Source organism: Dermacentor silvarum, chromosome 3, assembly GCF_013339745.2.
Source record: "Dermacentor silvarum isolate Dsil-2018 chromosome 3, BIME_Dsil_1.4, whole genome shotgun sequence".
Lineage (NCBI taxonomy): Eukaryota > Metazoa > Arthropoda > Arachnida > Ixodida > Ixodidae > Dermacentor > Dermacentor silvarum.
In genome coordinates, this window is record NC_051156.1 from 109,910,065 (window position 1) to 109,921,625 (window position 11,561).

At 45.4% G+C, this 11,561-nt stretch overlaps 1 protein-coding gene across 3 annotated transcripts; it reads left to right on the plus strand.

Annotated features, from left to right (window-relative positions):
- The first annotated feature begins 292 nt into the window (after positions 1 to 292).
- On the plus strand, positions 293 to 11,347 carry LOC125943936 (uncharacterized). 3 transcript variants are annotated; one of them, XR_007466000.1, is made up of 5 exons: positions 293 to 425; positions 1,070 to 1,137; positions 7,504 to 7,605; positions 10,210 to 10,239; positions 10,604 to 11,338. XR_007466000.1 is itself a non-coding variant. In XM_049663520.1 (4 exons), exons 1-4 carry the CDS (start codon positions 3,393 to 3,395, stop codon positions 10,772 to 10,774), a joined length of 399 nt encoding a protein of 132 aa, XP_049519477.1. In that variant the 5' UTR covers positions 3,318 to 3,392; the 3' UTR covers positions 10,775 to 11,347. The 3 variants fall into 3 exon arrangements, 1 of the variants encoding a protein (XP_049519477.1); XR_007466001.1 differs by lacking the exon at positions 1,070 to 1,137 and having other exon boundaries at positions 331 to 425; positions 10,604 to 11,343; XM_049663520.1 differs by lacking the exons at positions 293 to 425; positions 1,070 to 1,137 and adding an exon at positions 3,318 to 3,488 and having other exon boundaries at positions 10,604 to 11,347.
- The last annotated feature ends 214 nt before the right edge of the window (positions 11,348 to 11,561 follow it).

An 11,561-nucleotide genomic window follows, 5' to 3' on the forward strand; every position in this document is an offset into this window, starting at 1 on the left:
ATGAGTTGAAGCATTGGGGCATTATGCTGTCTTTGTACACGGAGCTTTGAATCGATCATGGAGTTACATGCACGAGTAAAAGACATTGGTATCCCAAACATGTGGGGTATTGTATCCTACATATTTTGGAACCCTTTTGTGCTCAAATACTGCCTGTCGCCCTATATACTCGGAAAGAAATGAATAAAGTAGCGCTTGCTAGCGCTCTGCACACTCAGCAGCTGGCGCAGTTTTCTCGCCCATGCCCACCAACATTGAACGTCAAGATAGCTTCTCCGAAAGAGCGCCACACATTGTTTCCATCACTGCCATCTTTGATGAAGAGTGCGCAGAACAGAAAACAGCCGCCTGCCTGTGGAGCAAACAGTTACGTAATAAATGGCAGGTTACCCAGCTCCACTTGTTCACCCTCTTTACCGTCTTGGGTAAGTGCAGTTACCTTCGCACTTGAGCGGTAACAGAACTAACTCATTACATCTGCGTGATAGGCTTTCCAACGGCATACGGTACATGTTTTCTAATGAACTGAGCTTGCATGCGAAAATAGGTGGGCTTCTTAAAATGAATTGTTTCGCCATAGTGAAAACAATGGATATTTAGTTTGGAGATGTGACAAAACCACAATGTCAACCATTCCAACAGCATTTATTTTTATTTTCTCGGCGAATTTTTTCATGCGTCTCATAAACATCACGCAAAAGTGAGATCCTTGTTATCAATACAGCGTCCCTCATCGTGCTATTCAACGCTAAGGTTCTGCCTGAATAATGCTTAAATACAATATCAAGAGAGCGATAAATAACAGATATTCATAATATAGCCACTAGATTCACCTTTACAGAATCCTACAGACACAGCACAATACATCTACGTTATTGAAATAGAGCACTACACTTACCACACTAAACGATACCTGTTGGTCCTGAAATAGCAGAATTCGAGTAGATAACCATTCTGCACTATTCGTGCATTCACTTGTCATTACAAGGGCACACCTGGGTAAACATACTTCCTTTATTAGATGAATTATTAACCACGCCATTGCTTTAATTGCCAGCTTTCTTTCCAGCGTTGCCTAATACAAGTGCCAGCACAAGCATGGAACGCTACTGCCAGCGCTTGGTTCCCAGATCTATAGTGAGGGCGACTTTCTGGTATTTGTATCTGTGCGTGTTACCATTGCTTTTCACAATAACGTTTTATTGTCAATGTGGTTCAAATAGTGTAACGTCGTTGGCGGAACATTTCTAGTCCAAAGCTGTGCACGGCAAACTTTCTCATATGGAAGGAAGTACACGAGTTTAAATTGGTGTACCTAGGCACCATCACTGCTTGGAAGAGGCAAGCGTCATAAGAGGGGTACGTAACGCCCGATGTTATATTTCGCTCATGAACAAACGCGGCTTTTTGGTTGCAGAAATAATTTATTGTAGGAAAGAGCACGGGAGTTTGCCAAACACAGAATAAGGCTATTTAATGGAATTGGAAAATGGGATAAATTTTCGAGGTCTCTGGCAAATTAATTCAGGGCTAGTCAGCATACATCGCTACACCAAAAACGCGAAAGTGTCTGCTCAGCGTCGATTGCAGCCTTCCCGCCCCCAGAAACACAAATTTAAGCTTGGTGAACGCCATTTGTGTAAACTTGAAGAAATCGTGTACTGCAGACACACAACTCGCAACTCGTTCTCATACTTCGAGAACACAATGCTATGGGGTAGACAGCTGCTATAATTGCTGCAAGAAGTTTTACTCTACAAAAACTACGCGTCTACGATCTAAGCAGAGGGCAGATTTATTCTATAAAATTTTTACCGGATTAGTTTTCAGGCGTACAAAGTAGATGCACTAGTATTTACTTTCCACAAAGGCATGACTCAGCTAGATAATCATAATCGCTGCTTTTTATGTCTGTGTTTTGATATAGTCTAACGTCAAAATGGCAAGCATCCCTTTCAAACGATGTCTCTCTTGCAAATAAAAATCGGAACAAGGCACTAAGCATTTCGTGAGTTGCGCTCCATACGGCAGTAGTGAAATAACTGTCGGACAACCCGATAACCGTACAAATACACTAAACACTTCCGCACACCTGCCACTCAGGGTTGCTAGCTTACACGTTTCTACAGTAAAAGAGTTTTTTTTATGGCGTGGATATTCTTATGCAAAAGCAAAAAAAAAAAGTGAAAGGAATATCCGCACGACCTCGATCCGTTCGGTGCACATCTGGATGTCAGGCGCACAATGCCCGTCTATATTTAAAACACACGGGTGGCACTTGGCCTTGCTTGTCTACCTATGCGCAGTCGCCAGCGAAATAAATTGATCCCCGAGTCCCCGTGCATCATCGTGACATCTATGGCCGCTCGGTGGGCTCGCTTGCTGCAGTGACTGACACTGTCCGTTTACAGTACTTTTCCGTGTGTGTGTTCGCTCTGGGGGCTGCTTCGCACTATCGCTTTCTAAATGCTTTACCATTTGCCACTGCGGGGTAGTTATGGCTAAGCCATAACTCACAGTACACGCTGTGTTACGTTCGCACAGGCCTGTCAATATTACAGTATATGCTGGCGTCGTTATAACGCGATCAAGGAAACGCGTGCGATAAAGGTGCGTTAAGAAGAAGGCAACTACACAGGTGCATCCCTGATGCTTCTCTGTAAACGGCTAGCATGGCAGTGAAACTTTAGGAATAAAATTTCGAAGAAAATACATCCCCCAACAAACCTTTTTGTCCGCTTGTATCTGTTTTCTTAGAGCGCAGAACTTTCTTTATATTTCACCTTTCTTTTCAATCATCCTTGGCTTTAAAATTGCAGAAGGTCCACTAGGCTGGATATTACTTATTTAAGGAAGCTAAATGAAGAGAAGCGACTGGCAGGAATATACACCCTCGTAATCGTTTATTACATCGTGCGAGCATCGACCGTATGACAGGTAGAATCCTAATAACGGGGAGGAGGGACAAGGTCGACGACAGTATGCGCAAGAGCGCTAATCACTTCCCTATGCGAGCTTCATCTGCTAAGCTCTTCGCATCAGGAGGACAGACGCCCTGCCAGGATTATCTGCGCAATTCTGTTTGCAAAGAAGCTTATGTGAGAATAGTTGTTGTGAAGATGTTTCATCTGTGATGCACTTTACAGTTGTCTTCGTATTATTGGATGCTATGCCTGCGCCAGGGTAGGCAGAGAAAGAAAACAATTTTATGGGTACGTGCGAGGCATTTCCATCCACAAATTGTTCAGTTTCGCCCTAAGGGCGATGCATTGACAGCAACAGCAAGGGTCCGCGCAGCGTTGAAGCTCCTCTAGGCTGTTCTAAAAATATGCATGGGTGACATGTCGGCGTGACACAGGATTAGAGACAAGTGCTGCTAGCGCAGCAGAAAAATGTATACACAAGCAGCTATTAGGAATCTCACAATGCTGGTGGTGGGTGCCTTCATACTAAGCCCTACTTTCAGGGTGTGGACACTTCAAACGAAGGTGACGTATTACGTCACGCCACGTCCGCGCCGCTTTAGAGATGCGCGAAAGTCATCGAGATTTTGTTGGATCGTCTACATTTGCCCAGGAAACTTGAGTTACCATAGGAAATGTTCGTTTTAGTCATATATTCGCAAGAAAGTTTTAAACATAATATTAAGCATTTAGAAGAAGGCGAATTCAGGAGATCGTGTCTAAATACATGTTAACCGAGAAATCATTTTCCTCGCCAACTGCCGCACCAATTTTGAAGAGGTTCATTGCATGTAAAAGTAAAAGTTAAAACTCAACTACAATAAATTTTTGTTTAGGCCTTGAATGTTTTCAAAAGTTCTTGGAAATTGTAAATATCTAAAATTACTAAGAATGCAAGCTTATAACCCTGTATCTCAATTAAACCTAATGACGCACATTTGGGAACTGCGCACATTCAGAGATATTTAAAGCGGATCGAATTGGTGCACTTTACACAGTTGTGAAATATGCCACTAAGTCTGTCAGCAGGACTTTTCCAAACCTTGTTAAAGCACATGAGGTCTCTTAGAAAAGTATCCGACCTTTGGCCGAGGAAAATAAACTGGCATAACTGGAGCGTTGGAAACCTAATAACCCTCAAAGTACTCTCCTTGGGACTCCACACATTTCTCCAAGGGGTGCTGCCATTGTTTGAAGCATTCCGAGAAGGCCTCTTTCGGAATGGAGTTTAGCGTAGCTGTCGTTGCAGCCTTAATGTGCTCTCTTGTCTCAAATCGTGGTCCTTTAAATGGACTCTTGATTTTGGGACATAACCAGAAGTTGCAGGGGGCCATATCAGGAGAGTAAGCAGCCTGTTGAAATGCAGGAGTCTGGTTTTCCGCCCTAAATGTCTGAATCAAGTGCGAGGAATGTGCAGGAGCATTATCTTGATGGATGCGCCAATTTCCTGTTGACCACAACACCGGCCTCTTGCGCCGCACAGCATCACGTAGGCGACGGAGGACATCCCTGTAGTACGCTTTGGTGATTGTTTAACCCTGTGGTGCGTACTCGAGGTGTACCACACCGCCGGAGTCAAATAAAGCAGTCAGCATCAATTTGACGTTGCTGCGCACTTGGCGGGCCTTCTTTGGTCTTGGTGACGTGGAATTCTTCCACTGTGACGGCTGGGATTTATTTTCCAGGGTCGTACAGTACACCCAAGACTCGTCACAAATGATTATGGTGTTCACGAAGTCGGGGTCACTGTATATGGAATCCAGCATGTCCTGTGAGACTTCAACACGCAGTTGATTTTGCTCTACCGTGAGCAGCTTCAGCACGAATTCCGCCTCAACTTTCTCCATAGCCAAATCTTCGGTCATAATGGAATCTGCAGAAAAAGTGCTGACGACCACCTCTTCCGCAATTTCTCGGATAGTCACACGACGGTCCTGCGTAACCACTGCGTTCACTTCGGCAATGACCTGGTCATTTCGGCAAGTTGATGGCCGACCGGAGCGTGGCTCGCTCTCCACCGATGTGCGGCCGTCTTTAAACCGGATGTACCACTCCTTAATCTGTGTTCTGCTCATAGCATCGTCACCGAAAGCCGTCTGAATCTTCCGAATAGTTTCCACTTGGCTGTCGCCCAGTTTCTGGCAAAATTTGATGCAGTAGCACTGCTCCAGTCGCTCCGTCATTTTCCTTGCAATAAAAAAACCGACGAGAGCACTGTGTACTACCTCACTAAAACGCTGCGTCTCATCGACTGACGCTATCGGCAGGCGGGAAAAAATTCGCGCATGCGCACAAAGGTTCAAGGTTGGCTGATGCAAGCGCGCTTGTTTCATATTCATCAGGTGTTCGCAAAAAATAAGAGGTGAAGTTGAGCTGAAGAAAAAAACTGCTGGCTCTCCTGTAATTGGATGTAGATATAAGCATGAAATGGCGACTGGCAAAGCAGATTAGTTGGAGATGATACTAGTCAAAATCTTAAAATGGGTGTAGTGTATGTTTTCAACGGCACACCCCACCACACCGCACCACGCCATACTGGGCACTGGTCCATATCGACGCAATAGTTTCCTTTCACATTGCAAGTCTACTCTCGGCCAAACAGCCATCCGCGGCGCGTTGGACGCTGCCAGCTTGGTCAGGCAGTGTGGCACCGTCTCTCGAGCAGGCGCAAAGCCCACGCCGCCATGTAACTCACGGACTCACGGACCACTGGCTTTGAAAGGGAGCGCAACCAACCCTGTGTCAGCGCCAAAAGATGACAATCAAGTTTATATGGGGTCCCGTATCTGCCTTTGAAACGTCGCTATCGGAAATTACAAATAGAACTTCACCATACTATAGAAGTTACAGCTTTAGGGACATTGTGAACAAAACATTAGGAAGAACACGGAAGCAATATTTTTGTTAGCTTGTTTGGGAATTAACTAGCGTATGTAAGGCACTCCTGTACAATGGGTTGGGGGCCAGAGACCACATTTTCTTAACTTTTGACTGGTTGCACGTATAATCTCGTTTTCTTCTCGCAAGATGCCCCGATGTTCTCGTTTGAGTGCCCGCAAAACAGCTGTGGCTTTTGGCTCAAGGTCAGTTGAAGGTCGAAAGTCGCGTCATCGATTTTGCAGGCAAACGCACTACGTGTCTGACGCGTCTTTGGAGACCTTCTCACTCTCCTCGCGCGAGCTGCACATGCACCATGGATACCATGACACCACGGGTAGCGAAGGCGCCAACGCACTTCGAGTGTCCATATAATTGCTACCGCAGCAACAAAAAATCTGAAATTATGATTTCCAAGTAGCTGTCGGTGCTTGTCCTGGATATTGGCGACGTTGCGTGACTGGGCCTCGGGGATAAGAAAGGCAGGGCGTTTGTGCTACTGAAGCAAACAGCGAAGCCGACAGCGTTCAAACTGGAAATCGCTTTCCGTGTTTCCGCACACTGGCACCGATACCGCCGTTTCATGCCGTTATCAGGTGCTGATATGCCATGCGGTCGACGATCGCGCGACAGTATTAATAATTGAAAGGGCGTAGTTATCATTATATATGTCAATATAGGAAATTCCGTTATTTCAGCAACCTATGGATTCTTATTCTTTCGTGCAAGATTAAAAGGCAACGCTCAAAAATGTTCTCGCACATACCTCGTGATGATAACTGCACGTATCAAGCCTACATTCAAGACTAATTCCCATACACTTACTTGTACGCACTTGAGCAATTACCGGAGATATCAATGGATGCAGTCTAGCAGTAACTGTACTTTTGCGAGGCTTCAGAGCCTATGTGAACGACTGATTGACGCAGTGTGAATGTTTATCGGAAGGAGCTGAACTGTCACTTAGTCAGCCAGAACGAACGTGTTCCTAAGGGCGTCCACACAACGTTAATTACGCAAAACGCAAGACACTCCACTGTTCGCACAAAAATGTTAGAAAAACTAGGTCGCTTCTATTTTAAAAGATTAAACAGTAGCTGTCCTAGAGAATTAACTAAGTGCATCATCCACGTCACCTAGAAGTGAATGTGGTGAGGCGGGCTATAGTTAGTAGCTGGAGCTGGCATTCATGTTTGTAGCGCCGACTGAATACACACTCACACACAAAGCGACAAGTAGACTGGACTAGCGCTGGATAGTAAGGAACTTCGGAGGCCGCTGAGAGGGAATCCTGAGCAAACGTTTGTGGCAACGTTCAAAAGAATTGCTGTGGCTTTGCGTGCTCAAAATCACGATACATGCTGAGGCACGCCGTATTGGGGGACTCTGGATTTTATGTTTACCATCTCGTGTTTTTTACCGTGCCTCTAAACCTAGGTACACGAGTGTTTTTGTGCATTTCGCCACCACTACATTGTGGCCGCCGCTGCTAGGATCGGACAAATGACGTCGATCTGAGCAGCGCAACACCAGAGCCACTAAGCTTTAACCGGTGTTGACGCCGCTTGCATGAGTCACAAATTAGCCAACAATAGTTAAAGCATTTGCTGAATTTCATGCAGAGGAGCTAGTTCGTAAATTGATGTATGGCTCTTGCTTTCAGACGTCTGTTTTTACCCCATGTGCTTTTCCATGCGTGTTGGTGGACCACAACGTGCGCCCAATGATTGTTTGGCAGAGGGAAGTGGATGGAACGCTATGTAAAGTAAGTGAAAAATAATAATATGCTGTTTGTATGTGCATTGAGACTATAAGTCATATGTTTTATTACTTTATGCTAAGAAAGACCTCGACGTACGAGCTAATATATTTACATACTTCCGCGATACACAGACAGACAGACAAAGAACTTTATTGAAGGTCCTGAGAAGTTTCGTTGCCCCCTCTCAGGGAGGCGACGAAGCCACGGGCCGCACCCCCGCAGGGACGGGGAGAGCGAGCTCCAGCGCCGCATCGCGTGGGCTCTCTGGAAAGCCCAAAATTGCCGTGACTGGTCAGAGCTCCACTCCTCTGCAGTGCATCTATGTGGGCACCTCTGTAACGAGGGGCATCCGCAGACCATGTGGTCTAAAGTACTACGTTGTCCGCAGCTAGGGCAGTCTGAGCTAAAGCAGTCTGGATTGATGCCGTGAAATAAATTCAGGTTGGGATATGATCCCCTCTGAAGCTTGCGTAGTGTGACAGCTTGAGGTGTGCTTAGTGTGCCGTGTGGGGGAGGGTATAGTCTCCTACCAAGGTAGCAGTGTTCGGTAGCCTCGTTAAATGTGTGTAAAGTGTCATGGAACTCGACGAGCCTAAAATCGACGGAGCCCCGAGTCGCAATGGCGTCAGTACGGAGGGTTAGTTCGCACGCTTGGACATGTGCGATGTGATTGAGGTTGGGGACGGAGTCGAGTTGGGGCTCGAGATGTGCCGGGAAACACGTGATTGTATGTGGCTGGATCACTTTGCCTCTGAGAATTCGATGTGCTTCCTCGGCGATGGTACCAGACGCAAATGCCTGCACCACCGCCCTCGAATCAGTGAATATTTCAGCTCTCTCATCGTCGAGAAGTGCCAGAGCGATCGCAGCCTGCTCTGCCCTGGCCGAGGTGGTGTTTCTGATGGAGGCTGCACGAGTGACCTGTCCGTCGTGATTAACTACCGTTGCGGTGACACAAGAAATTCCTTCGAGATTTCTTAACTGGCTGCCGGCATGGTAGTAGGACCAAGTAATCCTCTCATTCGTAGACAGAGTGAGTTTATTGTTATCTACAGAGGTTGCCGTCCTGACAGGCATGGCATCCTACTCAAAATAAGATAGTGTGGAATGAAATCAGAGTGACAAAAACAAAGCAGTCCCATACACACACATAAGCGCGCTCCAAGTGCACTGATAAACTTACAAAATCTAATTGATGCCTGCATCCCGAGGCAACCATATAAGAGCGTCAGGGAAACGCATTTCAGAGCCAAGACAAGACCACTGCCCGAAAACGTACATGTACGGCAGGTCAAGTCGCGTGCAGCGTTGCAAGTTCAAAACATTTCTCAAGACAGCCCCTGACGTTGTACAGTCTCTGCAAATAAAAATGAAGTATTATAATTCCTCGTGAATGCCACAGCTATAGCACAATGGTGTCCAGGGCGAATTGGGTTAAAATAAATAGTGTCTCGTGCAAGGCGACATAAAAGCGAATACTGTGAACGCAAGTTAAATTGTTCCTGTCAACACCCCGTGATAAATTTTGTATTTGGGGTAGAAGCTATTAACCGGTACGCATTGCCACTCTGTGTCACGCCATATGCAGGGTACAATGCGAGCGCCACGCGATGACGTCACAGGCGTCATCGCGTCAGTTGATGAACATAGTACCAGGATCAGCTCGGTTTAGTCAGTGTGTGCAGTTTCCGCAGCACGGCCTGCTCTGACGTTGCCGGCTTTGCCGCATTGATCAGGCAATCTCCGCATCAAGACGCTGTGGCTTTGTAAAATATAGTTATTTGTTTTTTTTTATTTTTTAGCCCAACAAAACTTCCAGAAAGAACTTTATATATATATATATATATATATATATATATATATATATATATATACTGGTTACTCATATGCCATTCCTGTCTTAAGCGAGAAGAAAATGCAGGCGGTCTTCAGTGTGAGCTGCCAGTTCAAATGGGGGCTAGTTGTCGGGTTGGAAATTCATTCCTTCTGGTTGCCTACTGCCAAATTGCGTACAGCCTCCCCCAGCCCCGGCCCCAGGCCTAATTTTCCTCAAATATCTGCCACTTAGGGGCGACTGTGCCATTTTTGAGTACCAGAAAAACAAGTGGTTCGAGTGGGGAAGTGGAAACGCTCAAAAAATATATGCTCTATTACCAAAGGGAAGATAGTCAATGTACAGTTTAGTTCAGTTCAGTTTTATTTCTTTAAAGGCCGCCGTTCAGAGGGTGTTACATAAGGTTTGGAATTACATTTCGACTATAAAAATAGACAGCGAAGATTATTTAACATTGAAGATCATCAGTTACGCATTCTTGAAAAGCAGATGATGAAGCGCTGGCGACGATGTCATAGGGTAGGTCGTTCTTCGGTTCCTGCTCTAAAAATAACCAAGCAGAATATGTAGTAGTGTGGGTTGGAGGGCGGGTAACTTGAAGTGGATGACTGTAACCTTCCTTTCTTGAAGTACACCTTTCTTTCTAGCAGAGACGTAATCCTTTAAAAGTGCATGCCATAAAATTTCACACATCATAAATTATCATCTCCGAGTTATATGATTGCATTTTATGGAATATCGATTTAATAACGTTTTTATACAATTTTTTTCAGGTTGCAGGAACTTTCTCGTTGGAACCGCAGGTGCGTACAAGGAGATACATGCCACATTCGCATGTATCGCAAATGCCATGATGGCAATTCTATTTACAAACAGATAAAAACACCGGTTAGTAAATTGATTTCGAATAGTAGATGTCAAATTGTTAAGCATACTTACGAGCAATAAATAATGAAGGTTGCCTAGCCTTGGCTTTTGTCAGCGGATCTTAGAGACCAACGCGAACTTTTCGAACCTTTTTAATGGCTAGCCAAATTAGTGACCCTTTATTTTTCTTCTCTATGTGCAGGCACTATTCCCTTCTCGCGGATAGCTATTTTCGCCATAAGGTCGATGGAGTAATATTTCTTGCTGTCATCTTTTCTCCACCTTTCCTCACTGCTATAGATTTCAAGTTGTTGGGAGGGCATCTGCCAGCAGCCGAATTCCCTGGTGCCCTTGAAACGTGGAAGAAGGGGTGTGGCTTCTCGTAACGCTGCTAGGAATGCACGAAAGAAAGGATTTGGTGGCTTTCGAAAAAAGAAGCATAAAAAAGGAAAGAAGCACCTAAGACTCTAAGAGAACTTCTTACTCTGACGACCACTTTCAAGGCCGTCTGCTGCGGAAGAGCGGTGGTGGTGGAAGCATGAGTGCAACTGTGTTTCTTCTGTCTGATGTCAGTAAATGATGGCGCTACTGAAGTTTTTGGCCAATAATGATCGCTACCAAAGGTTTAGAAGAGATATTTAATCCGCGAAGTCAGCGAGTCTTTAATGTGTTAGCATTCTTTGAGTACTTCTGGCACTATTCGGGGACTATCTATGTATCCATCTGTATTTGTTTGTATGTTTGTGTCTATCTATGCTTTTATCTAACCGTTTTCCCGCCTGCGTGGGTCACAGGGTAGTCAGGGGACGAATGTGTAGCACATCGCGCTGCTGTGCTGAGGCAACAGGTTTCGAAACGAACCATCGGACCAACTTTGGTCACTGAGTACGTGGCAATGTGAACACATGTGCCGCTCTTCAACAAACCTCCTTCACTTCGACATGGGTCATTGTAGACGCGGGACTGAGTAGGTACAGCTGTTCGAGCAAACTCCTGGACGCCGACTTGGAATACTGGGTATGTGCCACTTGGTCTGTACTGGTCTCCAAAGAGCGGTCTTCTGTAACAAACAAACGCCAGGGAATGAAAGAAGCTAACGTCGTCAGACATATATTACTTCGCCATAAGTCACATTATATACGTGGCGGCATACCCCAATTGGTATTCAGTCGAAAAAAGCTAAGATCAACGCACTCATACGAAAGGCGTACAAGCAAGCCATCGGCCTTCCAGATAGTACCGTAAAAACCGGACTATA